The sequence below is a fragment of the Mytilus galloprovincialis genome, chromosome 13 (assembly GCF_965363235.1).
Source record: "Mytilus galloprovincialis chromosome 13, xbMytGall1.hap1.1, whole genome shotgun sequence".
In the NCBI taxonomy this organism is placed as follows: Eukaryota; Metazoa; Mollusca; class Bivalvia; order Mytilida; family Mytilidae; genus Mytilus; species Mytilus galloprovincialis.
Window position 1 is genome coordinate 54,689,105 of NC_134850.1, and position 24,202 is coordinate 54,713,306.

The 24,202-nt window shown below is 34.7% G+C and overlaps 2 protein-coding genes across 3 annotated transcripts; one reads left to right on the forward strand and one right to left on the reverse strand.

Moving 5' to 3' along the window:
* Positions 1–12,966: 12,966 nt before the first annotated feature.
* On the reverse strand, positions 12,967–18,347 carry LOC143057188 (uncharacterized). Of its 2 annotated transcripts, XR_012972662.1 has the most exons (3): positions 18,113–18,347; positions 13,227–17,901; positions 12,967–13,015 (listed from the first exon to the last, which is right to left on the reverse strand). XR_012972662.1 is itself a non-coding variant. In XM_076230445.1 (2 exons), the coding sequence occupies exon 2, from the start codon at positions 17,533–17,535 to the stop codon at positions 13,651–13,653; it is 3,885 nt and encodes a 1,294-aa protein (XP_076086560.1). In that variant the 5' UTR covers positions 17,536–17,901; positions 18,113–18,347; the 3' UTR covers positions 12,967–13,650. The 2 variants fall into 2 exon arrangements, 1 of the variants encoding a protein (XP_076086560.1); XM_076230445.1 differs by having other exon boundaries at positions 12,967–17,901.
* A 1,890-nt stretch (positions 18,348–20,237) lies between these two features.
* LOC143057189 (hematopoietic prostaglandin D synthase-like) lies at positions 20,238–23,998 on the forward strand. The gene is made up of 5 exons (XM_076230446.1): positions 20,238–20,440; positions 21,811–21,903; positions 22,289–22,404; positions 23,174–23,287; positions 23,759–23,998. The coding sequence occupies exons 1-5, from the start codon at positions 20,305–20,307 to the stop codon at positions 23,921–23,923; spliced, it is 624 nt and encodes a 207-aa protein (XP_076086561.1). The 5' UTR covers positions 20,238–20,304; the 3' UTR covers positions 23,924–23,998.
* The last annotated feature ends 204 nt before the right edge of the window (positions 23,999–24,202 follow it).

Here is a 24,202-nt window from a genome sequence, read left to right on the forward strand (position 1 = left end):
TAAAAATATTTTGAAAACCCTGAAATCACTTTACAGAAATAAAATTTTGTAATGAACATTTAAATTCTTTGATCTTATTTTTTTAAACTGGAACATAATAATTATATTTAATAACCATGTAAATGCATATTATTTGAAAACCAAGTAGAAAAATGAACAACATTTAAAAAACACATGTACAATGTAGGGATGGAATCTGTTTCATTGCCAAAAAAAAGGAGACAATGTCATTAGTCTTTTAACTAAGATCCGTAATGTTCGACATGTGACTTTACCTCAAAAACAGTTAAAAGTCCGTAATGTTTGGCTTACTCATAGACACTACATATAGTCGAGATTCACGTTGATTGTAAACATGCATAGAGTAAAAATATGGTATATTAGAACTTTACCACCGAGGTCCCCTTAATAAAAGAGTACATATGCCATGTCACATTATCCCTTCTTTTTGAAACAAGTTTGGAAATGTTTGAGTTCCAGAAGAAATAGACGTTAACTAAGTTACATCATTTGTTATATTCTCTTTGTTTAGAACGTTGTAAGCCAATCACATCGTTTTAGCCAGTGTCGTACATTTGTGAAATTATTTCCCATAATTCATTAGATTCTTAAACGCCGAATTATAGTTACTGACTTTTTTTATTTTTTTATTTTATGCTTCATTGAAAGCAGTGTTTTATGTTCAAAAGACCAACAACACAATCATGACAATGTTAAATCTTTTTCACTAGGTAACAGATTGGCTACATGTTAAAAAAACGACACTTTAAGGCCATTTGTCACTGGTTAACTGACCACTTGGTTTCTTGTAGATGATATACAGCGACGAAAAAACAGTAGCAAACGATTTATGTCACGGACTATATATATTATAATAATAAACATTACAGCTGATTGCATTGAGTGTGTAGCTGAAGGTAATATCTGTGGTTAGCTTGTTTGAATTACTAGCTGAACCGTGAAGTCATTATTAGGTAAGGTATACTACTCTCCTTTCGAAGTGGCCTAGCTAGTCCCACAGACAGACAGATTGGTAACCTGTCGAATTAATCTACTCTTAAAGGAGGGTAGTAATGTTTATCTAACTTAATAAAAACTTCATTGTCCAGCTAGCAAGCAAGCTAACCAAAGATATTACCTTTAGCTACACACTCAATGCAGTCGGCTGTAATTTCAAATGTTAACTTGGGGTTTACTTTTCAAATGAAATGTGAATTTGAAAGAAGTACATGCATTATAAGGCCTACAAAAGTAAATGTTCTTACCTGAAAATAGGGAAAAGGTTATATATCCCATGTAGCTCGTGCGTGTTCAAGTCACTGGGGTAAAGCTGATGACCGTAACTGCATTCACGGTCATCCCAAGATGTCGGATGAAAAATTAGGTCAGTTTCTGTATTGTCTGTTAAAGTGTTTCTATATATTTTCTTTACAAATCATACATTAAAACGATGTAAATTTATAAAAGAATCACTCGAAAATCACTAATTACTTCCGAGAAATGTGCATGAAACGGGAAATTCGATTTGAAAAAATCGTTAAGATGACCGTAAATCATAATCAAAATATTTTCAAGATGACCGTAACATAAAACAAGGATGACCGTGATTGGTAAAAAGATGACCGTAACTTGTAAAGGATGACCGTAATTTGTAAAGACTGACTGTAATTTATATAGGACGACCGTAACTTTTATAGGATGACCATCAATTCTAAGAAATATCCGTATTGTATTCAAAGCTTTTTTGTTGAGTTTGTCGATCTCAATAAGGGCTCGGTTAGCGGATATAAATATGTTTCATAAATTTCTTTTTAACCGGATTTTTGTGACAAAAATGTCGGTAATTGATTTGGGGATGTACGGCGGGCGGGCGGGCGGGCGGGCGGGCGGCAATCAAATGTTGTCCGTGCATTAACTCATGAACCGTTCTACCAAAGCTTTTAAAATTTTAATATGTTGTTACTAACAACTAAATGAAGGTCAAGTTCAATAATGGCGATTTTGACTTTTACCGTTCAGGAGTTATGGTTCTTGAAAGATTGAAAAATGGAGTTTCCAGTCGTGTCCGTGCATTTACGCATGCACTGTTCTACTTAAGCTTCCCAAATTTTAATATGTTGTTACTGATGACAAAATGGAGGTCAAGATCAATAATGGCGATTTTGACTTTTACCGTTCAGGAGTTATGGTTCTTGAAAGATTGAAAAATGGAGTTTCCAGTCGTGTCCGTGCATTTACGCATGAAATGTTCTACCTTAGCTTCCCAAATTTTAATATGTTGTTACTGATGACAAAATGGAGGTCAAGTTCAATAATGACGATTTTGACTTTTACCGTTCAGGAGTTATGGTTCTTGAAAGATTGAAAAAATGGTGTTTCCAGTCGTGTCCGTGCATTTTCTCATGAACCATTCAACCAAAGCTTTTGAAATTTTTATATGTTGTTACTGATGGCAAATCAGAGGTCAAGTTCAATAATGACGATTTTGACTTTTACCGTTCAGGAGCTATGGTTCTTGAAAGATTGTGAAATGGCGTTTCCATTCACGTTGTTGCATTTACTCATGAACCATTCAATCTAAGCTTTTCAAATTTTAAGATGTTGATACTGATGACAAAATGGAGGTTAAATTTGATATTGACGATTTTCACTTTCACCATTCATCAGTAATGGTTCTTGTGATATTGCCAGGACACAAATAAATATTATTAAATCCGGTTTGCTGTCGTTGTGACAGCCTCTTGTTTTGAACTATAATATAATTGGCCATATTTAGGATTTATAAAAATGATAGTAAATTGCATATTTCTCGTAAACAACGAAATATTTATTGATATCGACGTTAAAATTTTAACACAAATTGACAGCGATACGACGAAAATTTGAAGAAACATGAATGTATCCCTAGTACACGGATGCCCCATCTACACTATCATTTTCTATTTTTAGTGGACTATGAAAATGGGATAAAACTGTAATTTGGCTTTAGAATTAAAAAGATCATACCATAGGGAAAATGTGTACTAAGTTTCAATTTTATTTAACTTGAAGCTGGACAAACGGACAAACAAACAGACGAACGGACGAACGTACGCACAGACCAGAAAAACATAATGCCAATAAATGGAGCATTAAAAACATTAATAATACATACGAATATTTGGTAATCGAGCCCATGTGTATGTTTCCAGAGGAAGCAGATTAAAATCTTAATTTGTCTTGATATATGCAGGCGGAAACACTTTTGAAAATTCAAATAGAACAAAAGAATCGAAGCTCTGTGTTTATCGAGAAAGCGATAAATGTTAACTGTAATGTTTGATATAGTAACAAAATTTTAAAAAGTTAATAGAAACAAATAAAACGACAATTTTCTTATTTTAAAAACACCATTTGTATAAGTTTTCAATGTATCTATTACATAGTAATGCAAAACAATAAGATATCAAGTCGACGACATGGTTCTTATCGGGGCCTTTTATAGCTGACTATGCGGTATGGGCTTTGCTCATTGTTGAAGGCCTTACGGTTACCTATAGTTGTTAATGTTTGTGTCATTTTGGTCTTTTCTGGATAGTTGTCTCATTGGCAATAATACCACATCTTCTTTTTTATATGTAGTATCTAAAGTTGGATGTAGAAAATGCATAACCTCTGATTTTTTTTTATCACGGACGGAGAACATATCAATCTTTTAGTTCAGAAATTTTCGTGTCTGCCCTTCCATTATGTGGATCAAGAAAAAATGCCCCAAAACAGGTAACGATTGTATCGAAAAGAGAAAAATCGAGGGCATGTTTGGGGTGTATATTTTGTCTTTAAAACGTACAAAGCAAGAGTATTTTATATAGCATCTCGCTTCAGATTCTATCATTATTATATATCAAAGCTACAGGTTGACTTTATAACGTAAAAAAATGACAGTACGAAAAGATGAAATATATGGGTCAAGTGAGATACCTATCTAATGAATTACAAAAACAGAGTAGGTGTGTTCAGATTCTATCATTATTATATATCAAAGCTACAGGTTGACTTTATAACGTAAAAAAATGACAGTACGAAAAGATGAAATATATGGGTCAAGTGAGATACCTATCTAATGAATTACAAAAACAGAGTAGGTGTGTTCGAATAGCTGTTTTTTCTAAAAGTACTTGACGACAGTCTTTTAATTTGGATGATGAAAATGGATATCTTCGAAAAAATATGATTTTCTTGTGTGTGATAACTAGGGTTTATAATCTTCAACCACTGAAAATGTTTAGTCTGCCCTTCCACGAAATATTTAATTAGAATTTTTTTAAATGCTTAAGAATTTTCAAAAATTCCATCTGACATCCGAACAGACAATATTTTTAAGTTGAATCAATGCAGACAAGATCATTAACTAATGCTCATTAGCTAGTAGATACATTTGTCTTTTAAAATATAACTGACATATAACGACCGATCGTAATGGTGCTATGTGGATAAATTTATCAGTTTTCAAGAGCAAAATTGGCAGAGCGTCATCCCTACAATGGCTTCCATTTCTACGATTGTGAGCATGAACTTGCGTAATGGGGAGATAATTTTGAAGAAGTAGAATCCTGACTGTATGAATAACATTTCTGTATATATACAAATTGACAACGTTCCGCCTTGTGATACGCTTTTCGTACAATACTATTTTAAGGATCTACTTTGCTGGAGCTCACCTTCACTAGTTTATTCGAATGATATTTTCAAAATATTTCTGTTATTTTATTTGCACGACAAAATGAAAGACGATATAATATCAATGGGTGTACATGCAATTTTTTGGCATTTTTAAAAATGTGTATTTATTATATGTCATTAAAAGGAATCCCAGAAACAAACAAAAATCTTTTGTCGAGCAGTTGAAGGCTGTGCACCCCATTTTTTTTTATTATGCTTGTAAGGTGTCATTTTATCGCGCTTTTGTGGCGTGTTTTCCCTTCCTGTTCATTTGCATGTCTTTTGGCAATCATTTGATACAAAAAGATAGTTATATAATTACGGATATTTCTTAGAATTGAGGGTCATCCTTTAAAAGTTACGGTCATCATTTACAAATTACGGTCATCTTAAAAGCAGTTACGGTCAGCCTTGTTATGAATCGCTGATTCTGTTACGGTCATCTCGATTGTGATTTACGGTCATCTTGGCGATTTTTTCAAATCGAATTTCCCGTTTCATGCACATTTCTCAGAAGTAATTAGTGATTTCCGAGTGATTCTGCAGGGGCGGATCCAGGATTTTGGAAAGGGGGGGCGAAGATTTAAAAGATCGCCGAGCGGAGCGAGGCGAAAAATTTTTGGGACTCTTTTTGGGCTAAAAAACATAAAATAAGTGCTTGGGGCATGTATATTTTATAGTTGCTGTAAAGTGTAAGGATTTGACATTTTTTATGCTGTATTCTCCCTATTAATTGCCTATCATAAAATGATAGTATAAATCCAAAGCTATGTACTGATATATTTGATGTAGGACTTGTCAGTAAAAAATTCGACTCAATTTACAATACGACCGACACGAGTTAAAAAAGACAAACAAGCAGTTTTTATCCAAATGTTTGATTGATATGTTTCACCCAACATAACATAGAGAACCGAAGTGAGGGGTTCCAAATCCACAAAAGATAACGAAAGTGTCTGAAATGACAACGAAGTTAGAATGACGGTCCACAAATGGAGACATAAAGGTCACACCCAGTAGGCAGGTTACAGTCTGGTCTTGAAAAAGTATGCAATATATATCAGTCCGGTGAAACAGACATTCCAGTAAGACATGCAAACCCCGGCCAAAAAAAAACTACGTCCGTTTTTATTGATCATGTTCATTTCATGCTTAATAATTTTGTCGGAAATTTTCGTTTTTAATAGGAAAAAAGTGGATAAGACTATTGTTTTCAATCCAGATACGGCCAGAATTTTTGTTTTAGGCAAGAATCAGAGTCAATTTTTTCTCTCTCAAATATCTCAGAATGCCTCCTCAAATCAAATGATTTCGTACCTGAGACTTGAAATTTTTCTAGAGCTTATACTAAAATTGAGAATGGAAATTGGGAATGTGTCAAAGAGACAACAACCCGACCATAGAAAAAACAACAGCAGAAGGTCACAAACAGGTCTTCAATGTAGCGAGAAACTCCCGCACCCGGAGGCGTCCTTCCGTGGCCCTTAAACAAATATATACTAGTTCAGTGATAATGAACGCCATGCTAATTTCCAAATTGTACACAAGAAACTAAAAATAAAATAATACAAGAGTAACAGAGGCCAGAGGCTCCTGACTTGGAACAGGCGCAAAAATGCAGCGGGGTGACTGGGGATCATTATTCAACTTTTTTATTTCTAAAATAAGCTGGGGCATTTGGGGTTAAACATGTTTTCGTAGGTAAATAATTTTGTGGAACTTCTTTTTCATGAAAGTGTAATAGTCTATAGAGTATTTAATATTACTTTCTGTTTGGTAGAATAGTGAAATAGAAGTCAATACGTTCTTGCTCAATCCTGTGACGCTTTGAAGATTTCCTGATTGTCATGACATCCTCAGCCTAAGCAATGTGTATTACTGTAATTTGAATTTCAAAATGACCGTGTGCCGTTTTTTCAACGCAAATCACATGACTTTGACAATCAGTAAATACCAGCGAAAAATATATTGATAATAAAGAATTGTCGTATAAAAATTAAATACTCGGGAAATGGCAAAGTTCACTAAGTCTAGTCTGATTAATAATTTTCCCAAAAAAAAAAAAAAAGTCCGCGCAAAGGGGGGGCGTACGCCCTCTACGCCCCCCTCTGAATCCGCCACTGATTCTTTTATAAATTTACATCGTTTCGATGTATGATTTGTAAAGAAAATGATATAGAAACACTTTAACAGACAATACAGAAACTGACCCAATTTTTCATCCGACATCTTGGGATGACCGTGAATGCAGTTACGGTCATCAGCTTTACCCCAGTGAAAGTGTCAATCTCACATTAACACGAGTACATCGTATATATAGTACCAAAAAAGGCGGGTTTGCAAGCATTATAAATTCGTGCAGAGTAGAACATAGACTGAAGTCTTTTCAAGCTGAAAGTCAGTAAGTGAATGAATGAAAGTATGAATGAATGTTTGAATGATTATGTAAATGGTAGTAAATAAAGTACTCTCAATATATAGTATTATACTAATATTAGCTGTAATATTCTGCTAAATAGCTACTATGACATTTAAGAATAGGAAATAAGCCATATCATAGATTTTGGGAAAATTTTGCATAAGGGAGCTACCATTTGATTTTTTAGGGGGGGGGGGCTAGGATGAAATTTGAAAAAAAATAGGCAGGACAGGAGTTTTGAGTAAAAAAAAAAGGCAGGATGAGACACTTTGCAAAAAAATAGGTAGGATGACAATTTAGGTAAAAAAAGTCAGGATAAACTAATAAAAATAAGGCAGGACCGAATAGAGTGAAAAAATCAAATGGTAGCTCGCTAAAACTATAAAAAAAAATTGCTCGTTGACTTCCATCCGAAAAAACTGAAAAAAATGCCTTTATCTCTTTTATTTTCTGAAATATTACAGTTTGAACTCTTTCATAAGAGATAAACATTTTGTATAGGAAACACATATAATCGACGAAAAACGTTCATAAAATTATTAAATGTTTTTATTTTTTTTTGTGCGTAGACCTCCTTGGTGTTTTTCGCTACGATACAATGTACATTACACCCATTTTTTTCATAGCTCATAAAATGTCATTTAGCACAAATAAAGCAGATTCATGATTTCTTGATTTTCTTTCTTTTGATTGTAGAGACCCAAATAATACCATGGGTTGGTGAAAGTCCGAGTCAGCCTTTTCCCGACATATTCGAAAATTCAAATATCCCGAAAAGGAGCTCCATAACCATCAATATTTTTAGCTTATTTTGATCCTTAACTAAATGTTCTTCCAGCTAATAGTATAATTTTTTAATTCTTGATTTATTTAATATCACCTTAGTACCGATCATGATCATTAATTAAAATGCACTTTTTCAGATGGCTTGAAGTGGACAAAATGTAGGACATTGCTATTCGACTCGAATAAAAAGAATAAAGATTTTTCCTACTTTTTTTTTTAATCTAAAAGTAAGATACAAAACAACTGTAATCATTATGGTACAATGTATCTGTATTCCTGCTATGGGTGTAAACTGCAAAGTTTTTCAATTTATATAAAATAGATCTCTCTCTCCGATTTCGTTATACTACATTATACTTATCCCCATGTCGTAAGTGAATAATTATTAGACTAGTGTTTTGTACAAAAGTCACAATTTCTCCTCATGCAATAATCAGGACATTTGATAACGAATTCTTTTTATTCGAGTCGAATACACGGCCGACACTCGGCTAACCTAGAGATTGGTCGGTTAATCTAAATTGAGTATGCGGCTATATCGGCGGTTGGTCTGTTAATCAGGTGTTATCGAGAAAATCATTGAAAGTTCAGCATGTTTCATTGTATAACTTTTTAAATATATTGTTATCATAAAAATTATTCATGTCTAACAAAACAATTCAATGTGCTAAATGCAGTGGTGTAATTATTATTTTTCTAGCTTCAATGTACGATCTATAAAATGAAAAGGCGGGTTACTCATCAATAAATTTATACACATTTTACACACACATAAGGTACACAAAATGACACGTTGGTTGAACTTACTTACATGCAATAATTTGAACATCGAAAAAAGACAGGCATTATGTTTGTTAACCATATTGATATCATTGTGTGAAAAATCTACACGAAAATCTGTATTTTCGTAACATAAATCAATCTTTATTTAAAACCTGGTCTGTTAATGGGTCGGATGTATAAAACCCGGTCTGTTAAGAGTAATGAATTGCAATAAAGTATAATTTTATTGCTATATTGGGTGTGATCGAATCAAATGGGTAGGCTCAAGACGAGCGGCTAAAATATACGGAAACAGCACATGGGCAATGAAACATAAAATATACGGAAACAACACATGAACAATCATGAACAATTAAGACAATGGAAAATGAAAATTGATAAAAATGGTTTCAAAAAGTGTAATATTGTATTAATATTAATTTCATTCAAAAATGATCGCATATATCATGTGGATTGTGTTTAATTGTCATGAATGCGACCAATTTGTCATCTACATTGGTAACTAGTATATAAATCAGAGATAAACGTCGTAATGTAACTCAACACCAGTAAGTTACATATATTGAGATGCTAAAATATAAAGAATAGAGAAAGAATAATGAGTAAGATCAATAAAATTTAAAGAAACGTGACATAACAATTTAAATAGCACAGAAATAAACAACACCCCGATCCGGACCCTCGTGGTATACACGAGAATCTGGATAGAGACGCAGAATATAGAATAATAGATAAGAACAGTAGAGGCTGATGCATTGCTAAAAAAGATAGAACAAATAATATTTTTTTTAAGAGTACAGATATGAAACCCCTGAGTGTTGAAACAGTAACGGATTGTGATGTACTCATATTGGTGACAAATGCTCTAGAAGTTTACATGTGTAGTTCTCTTCTGCACTTATGTAGAAAGGAACTAGAAATGGAATGAAATGAGTTAAAACTTAGGATAACCTTATGTATAGCTGCATTCGCTCCTTTCCATTTACTTCTTTAGAATGATTTTTAAACAACATATGATTAAGTAATAGAAGAAAAGAATCAGTTGGATGATTCTGACGAATTAGGATTAACGTCCAGTGACAAACATTATGTGCATATGAGAACGACAACACGTTATATGTACCCTGAGTGTGCTGTATTAGAAAGACACTTTTAGTCGGATTTGTGAACGTGCTACTCTGAACATACACAAAAAAAGGCTGATTGAAAACGTTAATAATAAATGCATGAATATTCCAGCAGCCAATCAATAGACACATCCTTCCATAAAATGCAAAGAAATTCAAAATAAAAATGCTCTTACTAGAAGGATACTGTTGCACCGTATTCAGTGTCAATTTTTTTTTACTCAAGAACAACTCATTCTTTACTTTTTCAATGGGAAAATATAAAGGTAGCAAAACTATTATCGTGGCTAAATAACTCTTTAAAGAAAACACCATAACTCCATTTATCCGATCGTAATAAAAGGTTTCATGGAAATAAATGTTTACGCTAAAATACACATTCAATTTCCCGTTTTATTTCTAGTTTTGTGTATGATGACGTCTTGAAAAATAAAATATCTGAAAACAACTCATTTCACAAACTTGCCATTCGGATAACAATAATATTGTTTTATTTTCATTTTAAGGTTTTTTTATTGTTTATTTCCGGAATGTTTCCCTTTGCCATTTACAATTTGGCGGGAATCTTTGTTAAACTTTTCTGAAAAAAAAGATAATATCAGGCACAAAACAGATACAAGTTTTTTTTCTAGGAACGATTTTGTCTCTCTCCAAAATCAGTACGTTTTTAAACGTTTACGCATATACCATGTATAATGTGTGTTTTTACTTTAAAATACACAATGAAAGCCAACTCGTATAAAACATGAGAACAACAACGAGGTTGTAAATAATGCAAACCACTGACCAAAGGGAGATAATCAAAAATAAACGTAAGATTTTTGACAACATTTATTTCTAGTTTTTATTGATAACCTTAGGTAAGGACAGAGTGTGTATAACTATTTTGAATGTTTATGTTTGCAAGACCTTTCAATATTGACCGTATATTTGATATGATATGTAAGTAAATATAACGCGTCTTGCGTATCAAAATATCATAGCTTATACCTTTTATTACTGTTTAATAGGTAGCTATTACTATTACTACAATGTATATGTATATCGGGGATAATTGTATCTTTTTCATTTTATCAAATCATATACTATGAAATAAAAAGGTTAAGATAGATTTGTATCCCTATTACTAACAATAGAATAGAGAATGGAAATTTCGAATATGACATTGACACAATACCCGTCTGTAAAGAAAAGAAACAACTAAAAGCCACTAATGGTTCTTCAAACAGTGAGAAAATCCCGGCCGCACCTGGAGTCAGGCTCCATATCTGCCCTCTAAGCAATAATGTATTACAAATCAGTGAAATGGAAGCATTACTCAACTCCTAAGCATATAAATGAACCTAAATAAAAAAAAAAAAAAAAAAAAAAAACACGCACACGACTAACACAGGCTTCAGTTTCATGATTAAAACAGGGGCAAAAATGCGGAGGTCGGTCAACCACGTTTTGTGAGATCTAAAACCCTCTCTTATATCTCTAGCCAATGTGATTTATAAAAAGAATGTAGTGCTCAGTAAAACTCAGTTTAATTGTAGTAAGATCTGAATAGTTTACAGAAGAAACTATAAGCAAAATTACAAATGATTGATACTTAACATCCCAGCTGGAGACCTTCTGTGTCTTTCACATAGGAAAATCAAGCACAACGCCTTCCGTAATGGTTTAGTTTCATGCCATCATAATTTTCGAGAAGACTATAATCCGTATCTATTAATATTTTGACTTCTCTCTCTCAAATTTAAAATTAAGCAACCATTTATGCCTTTAAGCATTAAGCGTGGGAGATGCAAAGAGGGAGTTTTATGATAAACTAGTACTATTGAGTTTATTTTTAAATCGATCGTCTTTCTTGTTCAACTATATACAGTATAAATGTTATATTTGTAAAGCGATCAAGCCAAGATATAGGACAGTTTAAATATAGTTCGTAACATATATTCACACTTGCAAATTACATGTTATATATACATATATAAGAAGGTCTGATTGAAGGTCGATCAATACTGAATTCTTTCCGTTTTAAGCCGCATTTTTCTGTTCTTTATAAAAATAAAAAAATTGCAAATTATTCTCTGTTCTTTATACTTTAATGTTTCATTTTTCTGAATTCTTTAAGTTTGACTTATTTTTTCTAAATGTTTAAGGAATATATAAGTAGAAAGCAAATGGCATTCATATGAAGAAAGTTAATAACATGTATGAGTTGTCATTGGGTCTCTGATGATTAGTTCTATCATTTATGTACCAGATCTTCATATTCTATGTTAAACTCAGGGGCGGATGCAGGAATTTTCGAAAGGGGGGGTGCTAACCCAGGGCACCCAGGGCAAAGGGGGGTGCAAAACATATGTCCCGATACAAATGCATTGATCGGCAAAAATAAAGGGGGGGGTGCGCACCCCCGGACCCCCCCCCCCCCCCCCCCCCCCTGGATCCGCCACTGAAACTGTATTTAGATTGAACATTTGTTATAATCAATACACAATTAGTAGTTAAAGAAGTTAGTATAAACAAAGCTCAACATCAATGACGGATACTTCCAGTGTATTTAAGTGTTCATCCCTATGGAATACTAAATACAAGCAAAATTGGATGTGATCTCTCATAGCTTGAAAATTTAATTGAAAAAATAATTCAAATTTAAGCGTAAAAACAAATTTCGTTAGAGAACATTGATCCAGGTTATCCAGAAATGTGTTCTTCGAGGTTATTCGGACAACGTGTTTTTTCAAGTTATCTGGACAATGTGTTGTTCCGGGTTATCCGGGTCACGTTTTGTTCCGACTTATCAGGGCTACGTGTTGTTCTAGGTTATCTAAAGCTAGATCATGTGTTGTTCCAGGATATCTTGATCACGTGTTGTTCCGGGTTTTTCGGATTACGCGCTGTTCTTTGTTATCCGGACCACGCGTTGTTCCAGGTTATCCGGACTTCGTGTTGTTTTAGTTAGGGAGGGCCACGTGTTATTTCGGGTTATCCGGAACACATGTTGTTTTTAAGTTAGCCGATTCACGTGATGCTCCTTTTTACTTTGTTTGTATTCTTTTTTTGTGAATTCTGGTTTTGGTAGATGACCTGATATATTTGCTGTTGTAATGGCCTGACCATTAAGTATAACCGACGATTGGGCTCAAGGAGAAAAGACTATCAGGTGCTGATACTTTAATTATGAACCAATCTGACATATGGTAAAAAGCTGAAAAATATAAATAAAATACAATTTTACAATATGTTCAATTAATGTTATTATAACGAAATGTCAAAGGTAATTGATAGCAGTCTGTTGAATGCGAGAAAATGTTGTACTTTCAAGAACAGATAAATTCCAGGTATTTCACGGAGAAAAGGTTCAAATATGTAGAGAGCAATTTGAAGGGTTCAAATACAATGTTGTAGAATTAACTCACTCTGTGGTTAGCCACGAATTGTGTCCTAGATGACGTTTGTCCTTTGAAAAGTTCTCCAGAACTGGTATGACCTTGCAATGTTCGGTTTGAGATCCGTGTGAGCAGGGGAAAGGTAGCGATGATACAATGTTTAAATGTTCTTATAAGGTTAAAGATGAATAATCCTCCTAGACTGGAACACATAAACAGATTAAGAATATAATCAAACGAACTATATAAATTACAGAACGGTGTAACAGAATACTCCCCGTCTGATGTCTATCTGATATCACTATTCCATAAATTTTTCGAATATGCAAGATTTACACAAATGAATTAATCCCAATATGAATTGAATATATACAGGTGAAATGTCCACTATTGGTCGTGTGAGAACTATCACGTCTCAACTTACGACATTTCACTATAAAGTTTCCAGAATAGATTAATTCCACGCAAAACTGGGTTTGGCACAGTTTCTTGTCCTATGAAGAAGGATCTCTCCAATGAGATCGCTGTGATTTGTAGAATGTTCTATAGCTGTTGTTGAGATAGTAGGAACTGTTTTCTCCAACGTTGTGAGACGGCGACGACGGTTAAAGGTGGTCCTCCGATGGGTATGACGAGAGTTAACATTTGATCCTCTTCCGGTTTGGCGAAAAGCTCCATCTTCTTTAGTATCAGGCGAAATTAAGCGTTTCGTCTTAATGTTCAATCCTGCTGATCTTGCAGTTTTATCTGTGAAGTGGGGTCCTCTATGTTTGATTTTGTTGTAGTAATGTCCAAGAATAGGTGTTACTTTGTGATGATGTCCAGATAAGACTACTGGTTCCTTTTCACTTATATTCAAGTCAGATTTGGCAATAGGTCCTTCTTTCGGAATAGGTTTGTGAATACTATTGATTTCCTCTCCATGAACTTTAGGTTCTGTTGATTTCGGATTGAAACTTTCTTTATCTATAGATTTTTCTATAGAAGTTACAGATTTTGCTTTTAGTGACGCGAGTGATGTCCCTTTAGATGAATTTGTGCGTTTACCAGGCTTGGTACTAGGTCCTGTACATTCAAGGGATTGTATTGAATGCGATTTAGCGACCTTGGCATTCGAATGAAAGTTTTTGTTGTTAGACTGAACAACAATTGGATTATTGTCCTTAACGGCTATTTCCGGTCTTGAGGCAAGACGTTGTTTTGATTCCGTGATTGAAACGTAAGTTATCTTTGTGTTGACTTCAATAGGAACAGTTTGCTTGTCAATGTATGTATTTCCAATTATGACCCAACCAAGTCTCAACTTTTGGGCAAATGGAGTTCGGGATGGTCCTAGGCGTTGTTCAAGGACGTGGTGTGCCTCTATAAGGTCCCTTCCAATTAGGAGTAGAATTTGACAACGTTCCTCTAGTGGTGTAATACTTCCTCTGAGTTCTGTCAGATGAGGATGATGCATTGCAACTTCAGGAGTAGGAATTTCGTCTCGATTATTGGGAATATTATTACATTCAATTAATGTAGGCAGATCAAATTGTACGTCACTATGTACAGATTTTATGACGAAATCTTTTCCTCTTTTCCCGGAAGTAGCTACTCTGCCGGAGCATGTCGTAAGAGAGTAGTTTTCAGGTTTCTCCCGAACGTTGAACAGACTGAAGAATTCAGGCGAGGCAAGAGACCGGTTGCTTTGGTCGTCAATAATGGCGTACATCCTGATAATTTTGTCTGTCTTGTCCTTGTGGTACACGTCCACAGGTAATATCTTGGCATAAGATTTCTCGCTCTTATGATCTTTGTAGATCTCTGTGCAGATCGAACTTACAGAGGTTAACTTTGTTTCAGCTGACTCTGTCTGCTCCCCGCCGTAGGCTTGTCTGGGTGAGCTAAACTGGGAAGTTTCAGATTGTTGTGGTCTAGTGATGTGAAGTGCTGTGTTATGTCGTTCACTTCCACACTCGTTACAACTGATACTTGCGTTGCAGTCCCGACTTCTGTGTGTGGTTGACTCACAACACTTGTAGCACACATTGTTTTGTCTTAACAGTTCCTTGCGTTCCTCGATTGGTTTAGCTCGGAATGCTCGGCATTCATTCAAGGTATGCTTTGTCTTGTGTAGGATACACTGATTTTGCTGTTGACTGCTGTCTTCAGTTTGCTGTTCAACAGCCATCTTATGGACGTTGACTTTAGAGTACGTCTGAGGTGTGAACCTTGGCGTAGAGCCTTTTGTATTAGGCGTGACTTTTGACCCAAAGATGAACCCAGGATCGTTCTTTATTTTGCTGATTTCCCTGATGAAGGCAGAGAATTCTGTGAAGGGTGGAAATGCAACTTCATATTTGGACTTGTATCTTGAAGCCCTTGTTATCCACTTTTCTTGGAGTCCGTATGGCAGTTTTTCCACAATAGGATTTACCCCCTTCGAAGAGTCGAAGTAAGCTAGCAAACATCCCAGCTTGGGATTTTCTTTGTGATATTCTATTTCTGAGATGATGTCTGACAAATCGTAAAGGAGTGAGTTGTCTTTATTTGTTAGTGTTGGAAAGTTGTCAAGTTTGTTGACGAGAGACGTCTGTAACATTATTGGAGCACCATATCGATCGTCCAGTCTTTCCCATAGTCTGTGTAGGCCTCTTGTTGGGTTGTTGGCATTTGATGCCCTTATACTCATGGCATGTTTACTAGACTCTGGTCCAAGCCATTTAATAAGTAGGTCTATCTGTTCCGAGTCTGAAACTTGTAGTTCGTCTATGACGTTTTTAAAGCTGGCTTTCCATGTGTGAAATGATTCTGCCTGGTCGTTAAAGCTTGTTAGCCGGGAGAACAGCAAGTCCTTGCGAAGGAGAAATCTGGTAATCTCTAACGTAGGATTGTTTTGCTGCAGGTGTGCAGAAGGGGTCTCTTCTATAAGTCCTTGTCTTAGGTGTGAGACAGGGATCTCTTCTATAATGCCTTGATTTTGGTGTAAGACAGGGATCTTTTCTGAAACGCCCTGTTCTCCTATGCCAGTTATTGTTCCCAGATCTGGGATTAAGGTAACTTCCGGGGACTTAATATCGGAAGGCAAGACAGCAGATGTCTGTGGCGGCAAGTTCAGTGCCACAGATGGCACGAACGCTGGTGCTTCGTGACTCAGCTCGAACTTAACAGGAATTTGTTTTTTCTTTTGATGTCCTGTTACTTCCTTTACAACAGTTAATACAGGAAGCTTATTGACGAAATCTTGCACACGCTGGAGCGGGTCTTCCTTTTCATCAGGAAGATCGCTAAATGCTTGGCTGCCGTCGTATTCCAGGACACGAGCCTCGGCTTCTGCGGCTGCAGCTTCTCTCTGTGCTTCAAGAAGGTTAAATTTGGCTTTAAGCTCGGCCTTTTCCCGGCTTACTCGTGCGGCTTCTTGTTGCATTTGAGCCTTCCTGCGCATAGCCTCTTGTTCTAATTGTTGTTCTAATTGCGTTTTTCTGTGAGCGGCCTCTTGTTCTAATTGCACTTTTCTGTGAGCAGCCTCCTGTTCTAGCTGAACTGTTCTCTGTGCGGCCTCATGTTTACGTTGAGCGACTTCTTGCTCCATTTCTGCCTGTTTACGACTGGCTTCCTGTTCCATTTCAGCCTTTTTATGTGCTGCTTCCTGTTCCATTTCAGCCTTTTTGCGTGCTGCTTCCTGTTCCATTTCACTTTGTCTGAACAGGGCTTGTTCTTCTAACATTGCTTCCTGTTGTAGGATAAGGGCATGTTTTTCGACAAATGCTATCTTAGACTTTGCAGCCTCTGCCTTGGCTCGCTTTCTCCGTGCCAGGCTTGACATGTCTGACACGTTAGAGCTACCGCTGTGCGAGGTTTTCTTACCCCTTGAGGTCTTTGTTTTAGTGGATTTGGCCTTTGTTAGAGCGAGGCGATGCTCGTGTAGTTTTTCCATAACTAGCTCCACTTTGGACAGACGTAAATCCAAAGAGAGTTTACATGCATCAATTTCTTTTTGACTCTCCAATGTTCGGGTCCTTTTCAGAAAGTCTAGGTATTCATCTGTAAGCCTACGATAATTATTACAGGCTTTAACAAGTTTGTCCTGGACTGTTAGGAGTTGCTGGAGATCGTTAGGAGGCGTTGTTACTTCCAATAACTGGGATTCAATGTCTGCCCAGAGAGCCTCTAGTTCCTGACAGAACTTGTCACGTTTTTCAGTGAAAGCTCCTTGTCCTTTTTCCGTGAGGTCACGTACTCGTCTAGCCTCGGGAGTTTCATCTGACTGTGATGTACTAGACGGATTTTCTAATAGTTCAGGGACATCTCCTTCTTGGGGCTGAATCTCTTCTTGTTGTTCCACATGACTGGGATCCATGTTGACTCAACGTTGTTGGGTTGCTGTCGAGTTCACACAAGATATGTAGTCCACTGTCAGTGTAAAGGTATGTACGTATGTACGTTGCTACGTTGTCGTTCCTTGTCTGGATATGTAAAGACAGGTTGTCGTCAATTTACTTGTACGTCAAGGGATGACGCGTACATGCAGGGCTCAACAGGTAGGTAGTTATATAGCTGTATAACTAACGTGGAGTGGCGTTATCTGTGAGACACAACAGGCAAGTTGTAGACTTTTTACTGTAATGGCCTGACCATTAAGTATAACCGACGATTGGGCTCAAGGAGAAAAGACTATCAGGTGCTGATACTTTAATTATGAACCAATCTGACATATGGTAAAAAGCTGAAAAATATAAATAAAATACAATTTTACAATATGTTCAATTAATGTTATTATAACGAAATGTCAAAGGTAATTGATAGCAGTCTGTTGAATGCGAGAAAATGTTGTACTTTCAAGAACAGATAAATTCCAGGTATTTCACGGAGAAAAGGTTCAAATATGTAGAGAGCAATTTGAAGGGTTCAAATACAATGTTGTAGAATTAACTCACTCTGTGGTTAGCCACGAATTGTGTCCTAGATGACGTTTGTCCTTTGAAAAGTTCTCCAGAACTGGTATGACCTTGCAATGTTCGGTTTGAGATCCGTGTGAGCAGGGGAAAGGTAGCGATGATACAATGTTTAAATGTTCTTATAAGGTTAAAGATGAATAATCCTCCTAGACTGGAACACATAAACAGATTAAGAATATAATCAAACGAACTATATAAATTACAGAACGGTGTAACAGAATAGCTGTAATTTGTCGATTTATGTTATTAGTTTTAATGCATTATATATTTGTTTATGTCATAATTTGAATTTGACCTTAAACTTATATAAGTTATAAAATACTAATCCTTTCTCCCTAAAAAACAATCCTGGTATACTTCTAAGTGAATATGCATAAGCAAATCACAAAATAAGATAAAAGAAATGTTCTTTGTATGAGGTGTTAAACTGAAAAAGGACGTAATGTTCACTGCTATTAACACATAAGAAATTAACAGCTTTGGTACATAACGTCATGTTCTTAGTAGTGATTATATTATCAGTCAGATAAAAAAGAAGAGATTTTCAAAGTAGTAAAATATGAACACTAATGGGTATCTCGTAACTAACTACATGTATGTATACAAATATATAAAAATAGGATATTTGATGTCATAACACTAAAATTTAAGACATTATTTTAGCAGATTACATTTTAAGCCTTAAACAGGAAAGATAAGACAGCATCTTGACAAAGACTTCATTTCAACTGAATTCGGATTTATCACACGCCTTTTATTCAAATACATAGTTTAGGATATAGGAAAAAAACATCGATGATATTAAACAAGTAAGTCATTCCTTTAAGAGAAATTGAAGTCGCTGAAATACAGTGTTTGAATAAAAAAAAATGTGGTATGATTGTCAATTAGACACAGAAATTAACAACTTACTATAGGTCAACGTATGGTCTTCAACAATAAGCAAAGCCAATACTGCATAGTCAGCTATAAAAGGTTCAGAAATGACAAATGTAAAACATTTCAAACGAGAAAACTAACGGCCTAGTTTAGGTAAAAAAAATTAACGAAAAACAAAAATGTAGCACATCAACAAACGACAACCACTAAATGAAAGGCCCCCGACTTGGGACAGGATATACATACATAATCTGGCGGAGCTAAACATGTTAGCATGACCCCAGCCCTCCCCTAACCACGAACAGTGATGTAAAAGTACAGCATAACAAAACCTATGAAATCAGTTTTGAAGGACTAAACTCATTATAGATACAAATAGGAATATATCTAAAAAAAAACAAACACAGAGATCCACTATCAACTTATAAAAGAATCATGTTTACCTAGACTGAAATACCAATTGCACCAAAACATATACCAATCCATCTAACAGCATTAGGATGATAGATTTAGGTAATTTGTTGTCAAACAATATATATTTGCGTTATTAAAAATATATAGTGCTCAATCTGTATCTGTCAGCTGCTCTCTCTAACACAAAAAGGTCGAAGTGCACCATGAATTCACAACAACAATTCACTCATGCTGTTCTCTAAAATTTGTGCTTTGTTTTTTTGGCATGTGAAAAAAATCTTCAGAAGTTTCCCCATTCGATAGAGGATGTGTCCGTTATCGCTATTATTGACAGTGCTCATGTTTTCTCTTTATTAACTTGAAACAGTAACTTAATTTTTTTGTTTTATGGTGTTGTTTTTTTTTTCTGATTTATAATACATTTCATATACACCAAATCTCTATGATAGAGGAAATAAAAGTTATATATAATAGAATATAAGTCGAAAAAAGTGTTGATATGACAAAAGTTAGTCCCTCACTTATGTAAATTAAAGCCAAGGACATATTATAAAAACTATTGATATATAATACTTGTTAATAGATATAAAGTTAAAACATATTGTTTAAGTATATCCAACTGTTACAGCTCAAACAAATTATGATTCACCTCAATTTCTATACAATTTGAAACTATGCTCTAAAACATGTTCTAAATATTGCCTTGATTAATATGAATGTCAATAATAAATATCGAATTTCAAAGTGTATTGAAGCGTACTGTCCTATATTTTAAACCTATTACTTTTCTTTAAATACCAAGGTTTGAATTGACCACGGTTCACAATTTAAACATCATTTGAAAGTGCGGCTAGTTTTAAAACAGTGTAAATTACAACATGCCGGAGTCCTATAAACTGGTCTATTTCGCCGGAAAAGGTAGAGGTGAAATAAGCAGACTCCTGTTTGCAGCAGCTGGGGTGAAATATGAGGATAAAAGAATCAGCTTCGAGGACTGGCCAAAAATTAAACCAAGTGAGTACATAAAACATCAAATGTGCAATTTGGTGTGTATTTAGTAATGTTTAGTGTTGTGTGTTTTCTTGTATAGTAAAGTATTGTACATGTATTACTGCAAAATCTCTAAATAGGAGCACTGTAGAGAGTTTGACCGTTTAATTCACAATTTGTCTATTAAGACAGAATAAATTGGAGCACTGTAGAGAGTTTGACCGTTTAATTCACAATTTGTCTATTAAGACAGAATATGGTAGTGATTACTTTTATTCATTATTTGTTTTAGTTTTTAAGTAATCTATTACAAAATGTGTCTTTTCGTTATTTATTTTTTTACATCTTTGGCATTGAGTTGCCAGATTGTCGTCCGACTTTTGAGTTATCCTGATATTTTCCGCCTCTTTTATATTTTGTTCCAAAAGATGAAATGATTTTTTACAGGTTCGTATGACTTCTTTCTATTATTTTATGGAAGTAGGATGCAAATATGTTTACAGACACTCAGTTCTCTTCGACATATGAGTTTTGAGTGTCTTCTTGGAATTGTCTGCTGTTTTCTCGCATCTGGAACTTTTCTAGTACTTGGAGTATAAGCAGTAGCGGATTCAGAGGGGCGTAGACGGCAAATGCCCCTTCTCTTTAATGGTTTTTAATTAGAAAATTATTATGATATATAATAGTTTAAAATAAAATCTTCACTTTGTCCCCCTAGTTTTATATTCCCCGTTTCAAAAATCCTGTATTTTTCTTGTAATTGTTAGATTTTATCTGTATTAAATTTCACTCGTTTAACCTAAATATCTATATTGGGACAACATACAATCCAGCCATTGACACACAGAAATGTTGTTTACATTTGTACTTAATAAATTCATTTAAAATGGATTTGGTCAGAAAATATAAAGTAAACTTTCATTTCGATTTATTAAAAACCGTGTCATTATATGTTCTTGTCAAGTTTCAAGGTTATCCTTTAAATGCCTAAATTTGTATACAATATATAAGGTGTCTGCTATAGACTGATCATTTTGATAATTACATGTATGCGCTGATTAAATCCAAAATATTAGTCTGATAATTCCAATATAGAAAATGTTATATCTTATTCGAGATTTATACCAGGAATATTCCCTGTCAGCAGTTTATATCGACTGAGGCGTTAGGCGAAGAGGATATATGACACTGCCTGAAAACATGCCCATGTTTCCTTTGTGAATCTTGAACGATAATGTTGTTATACCTTTCATATTTATCATTCTTCTCCTATTTTTAATCTTCACAAGGTAAATGGACTAACACCCCAGAAAATGTAGGTCTGTAACCAAACAAGTCGCCGATTACCCGGATATTCTCTTCAGTATAATATAAAATGATATTTATTTTTTCAGCGACACCTTTAGGCAGTCTACCATATCTAGAAGTAGGCAAAGAAGTCTTAGGACAGAGTCTAGCTATTGCTCGATTTCTAGCCAAAAAATTTGGTGGGTATTGTTGCCCTTTGTATTTTTTTAGATGATTTTTTTTCGGAATAGAAATTGAAAGTCGTGTTCTTTCCTATGCAATTCTTCTGATTTCTTAGTATTAATTGTTCAGTCTTTTATTTTTTATCCAGCATTATTCATGTTTTAGATAATTGTCAGACACTGATATCAAAATGTTTACTTTGTCGATATTTCAATATTATAGTGAAACATGAGACTAGATCTCTTTTGCTTAAAATTTTCAACAGGATTTTTTTTTTATTATCTGCCCTAAACATTTAAACAATTACTAGTAAGTTAACAGTAAAACATATTTATTTGTATATATATGTCAGTAGCAATGATGGCCTATGACTCGAAATATATATGCCACTATCAATTACAGATTTATTTGGAAAGACTGACTTAGATTTTGCCAAGATCAATGCCATAATGGACACATTGGTTGATTACAGAAGCGAAGTATTTAAGGTCATGTTTGAGAAAGATGAAGCAAAGAAGGTATGTTATCAAATGGTATGGGAAGATAAAGTCTGAGCTAAAAAAGAAAGTATAAATAGGGTCGAACTACTCCTATTTTTAGTGTGGGCCACGACAGGCACTCTGTTTAGTCTATACTTTGAAAGGAATGATACCAAAGTTATGGGTCATTTATATTAACATACGGAATATTACCAAACACTTGTTACGGATAATGGGTTAATCTCCACATTCCCCTGTCATCAGATGTACGTACAGTGTAGGAATACGTGTAACTGACCTTACTAAAAAGGGAATACTGCCGAAACATCTAATTTCCTCAGGGGGGAAAGGGGGGGGGGGGTTATGGAATAAATTTGGTAAATAAAATGAAAACTTAACATTATGAATTTTATTGTATGTTTTGCGTGTAATTACATTGATTACATTGTACATAAAATATCAAGAGTATTATATTTAAATATTATATACACGTGGCATTATATCCAATGGTCTTTTCCTGGCATTCCAGCTTCCTCGACCAAAAAATCCCAGACCGCTTCGATATTACCAAAATTGCTGAAAGTGTCGTAAATCACCAACAATCAATCAATCATTATATATAATGATAGAATCGTGACATTGAAATAGGTTGATATGATTTGATATGAGCAATAAATGCAAATTTATATTTCACGGGCCGTCTGTGACCCAATATGATAAATAGCACAATCAGAACGTTGCTAGGCATTTTTAAAAATATTTTAAAGATTCTAAGTACATGTGTACATGTAATTTATGTTGATTGCAGGCAGAGGGCATGAAGAAATTAAATGAAGAAACTCAACCAAGTGTGTTAAAGAATTTACAGAAAATGTTGGAAGCAAATAAATGCAAGGAATGTGGATTTTCTGTTGGTAAAAGTGTAAGTAATCGGAATTAGTATATCTAGCACAGTCTTTTCAATTATCTATCAATTATATCAAGTACTTAAATCATCATTAGGGCTATGTGTTTATAGAATTATAGATACTTAGTCCCAGTTGTATGTTAGAAATCGGCCAATGTAGATTGTATTAGTCCATTGACAACGTTTTGCTCGTCCTCTTGGTACTTAAATTAGTTTAGTTTAGCTTAAACATATTATATTGGTCAAATAATCAACATGATACTGGACAACATGATAATGGACAACATTAAATATCTGGTGAAAAAAGAGAGACTAAAGATCCACAGGTACATTTAAACTCATCATTCGAAAATGAAATGACAACGCCATGGCTAAAAAAGACAAACAGACAGACAGACAGACATAAGTACACAAAAACACAACACAGAAAACTAAAGACTATGGAATCTGTTTCAAGGATAACATCAATATTTATATATTTTTCAGTTAAGTGTTGCAGATTTATACCTTTATGATGTATTGGAAGGTGCTGTCACGATGAAGGCCGATGCATTGGATAGTTACCCGGATGTAAAGGCTTGCTACAACAAAGTTCCATCTCTTCCCAAAATAGCTAAATGGTTGAAAGAGCGTCCAAAATCAGAATTCTAAGTGCAGAGAACAATATAACGTCAAAAACATTTCCGAAAATAGCAGCAATAAATAAAATACTCTTGTAAAATTCAATTTCACTTTCTTTTTTTGTCAATATTTTATGCACTGCAGACTATAAATTGGTCATATTCATACATATTTTATGCCTTGATTTGGCTGATATAGAATTTGCATTTAGTTTTGAGAATCTCCAACAACTACCATGTTCTTATGTTGTACTGTTATACCACTGTCCCAGGTTAGGGGAGGGTTGGGATCCCGCTAACATGTTTAACC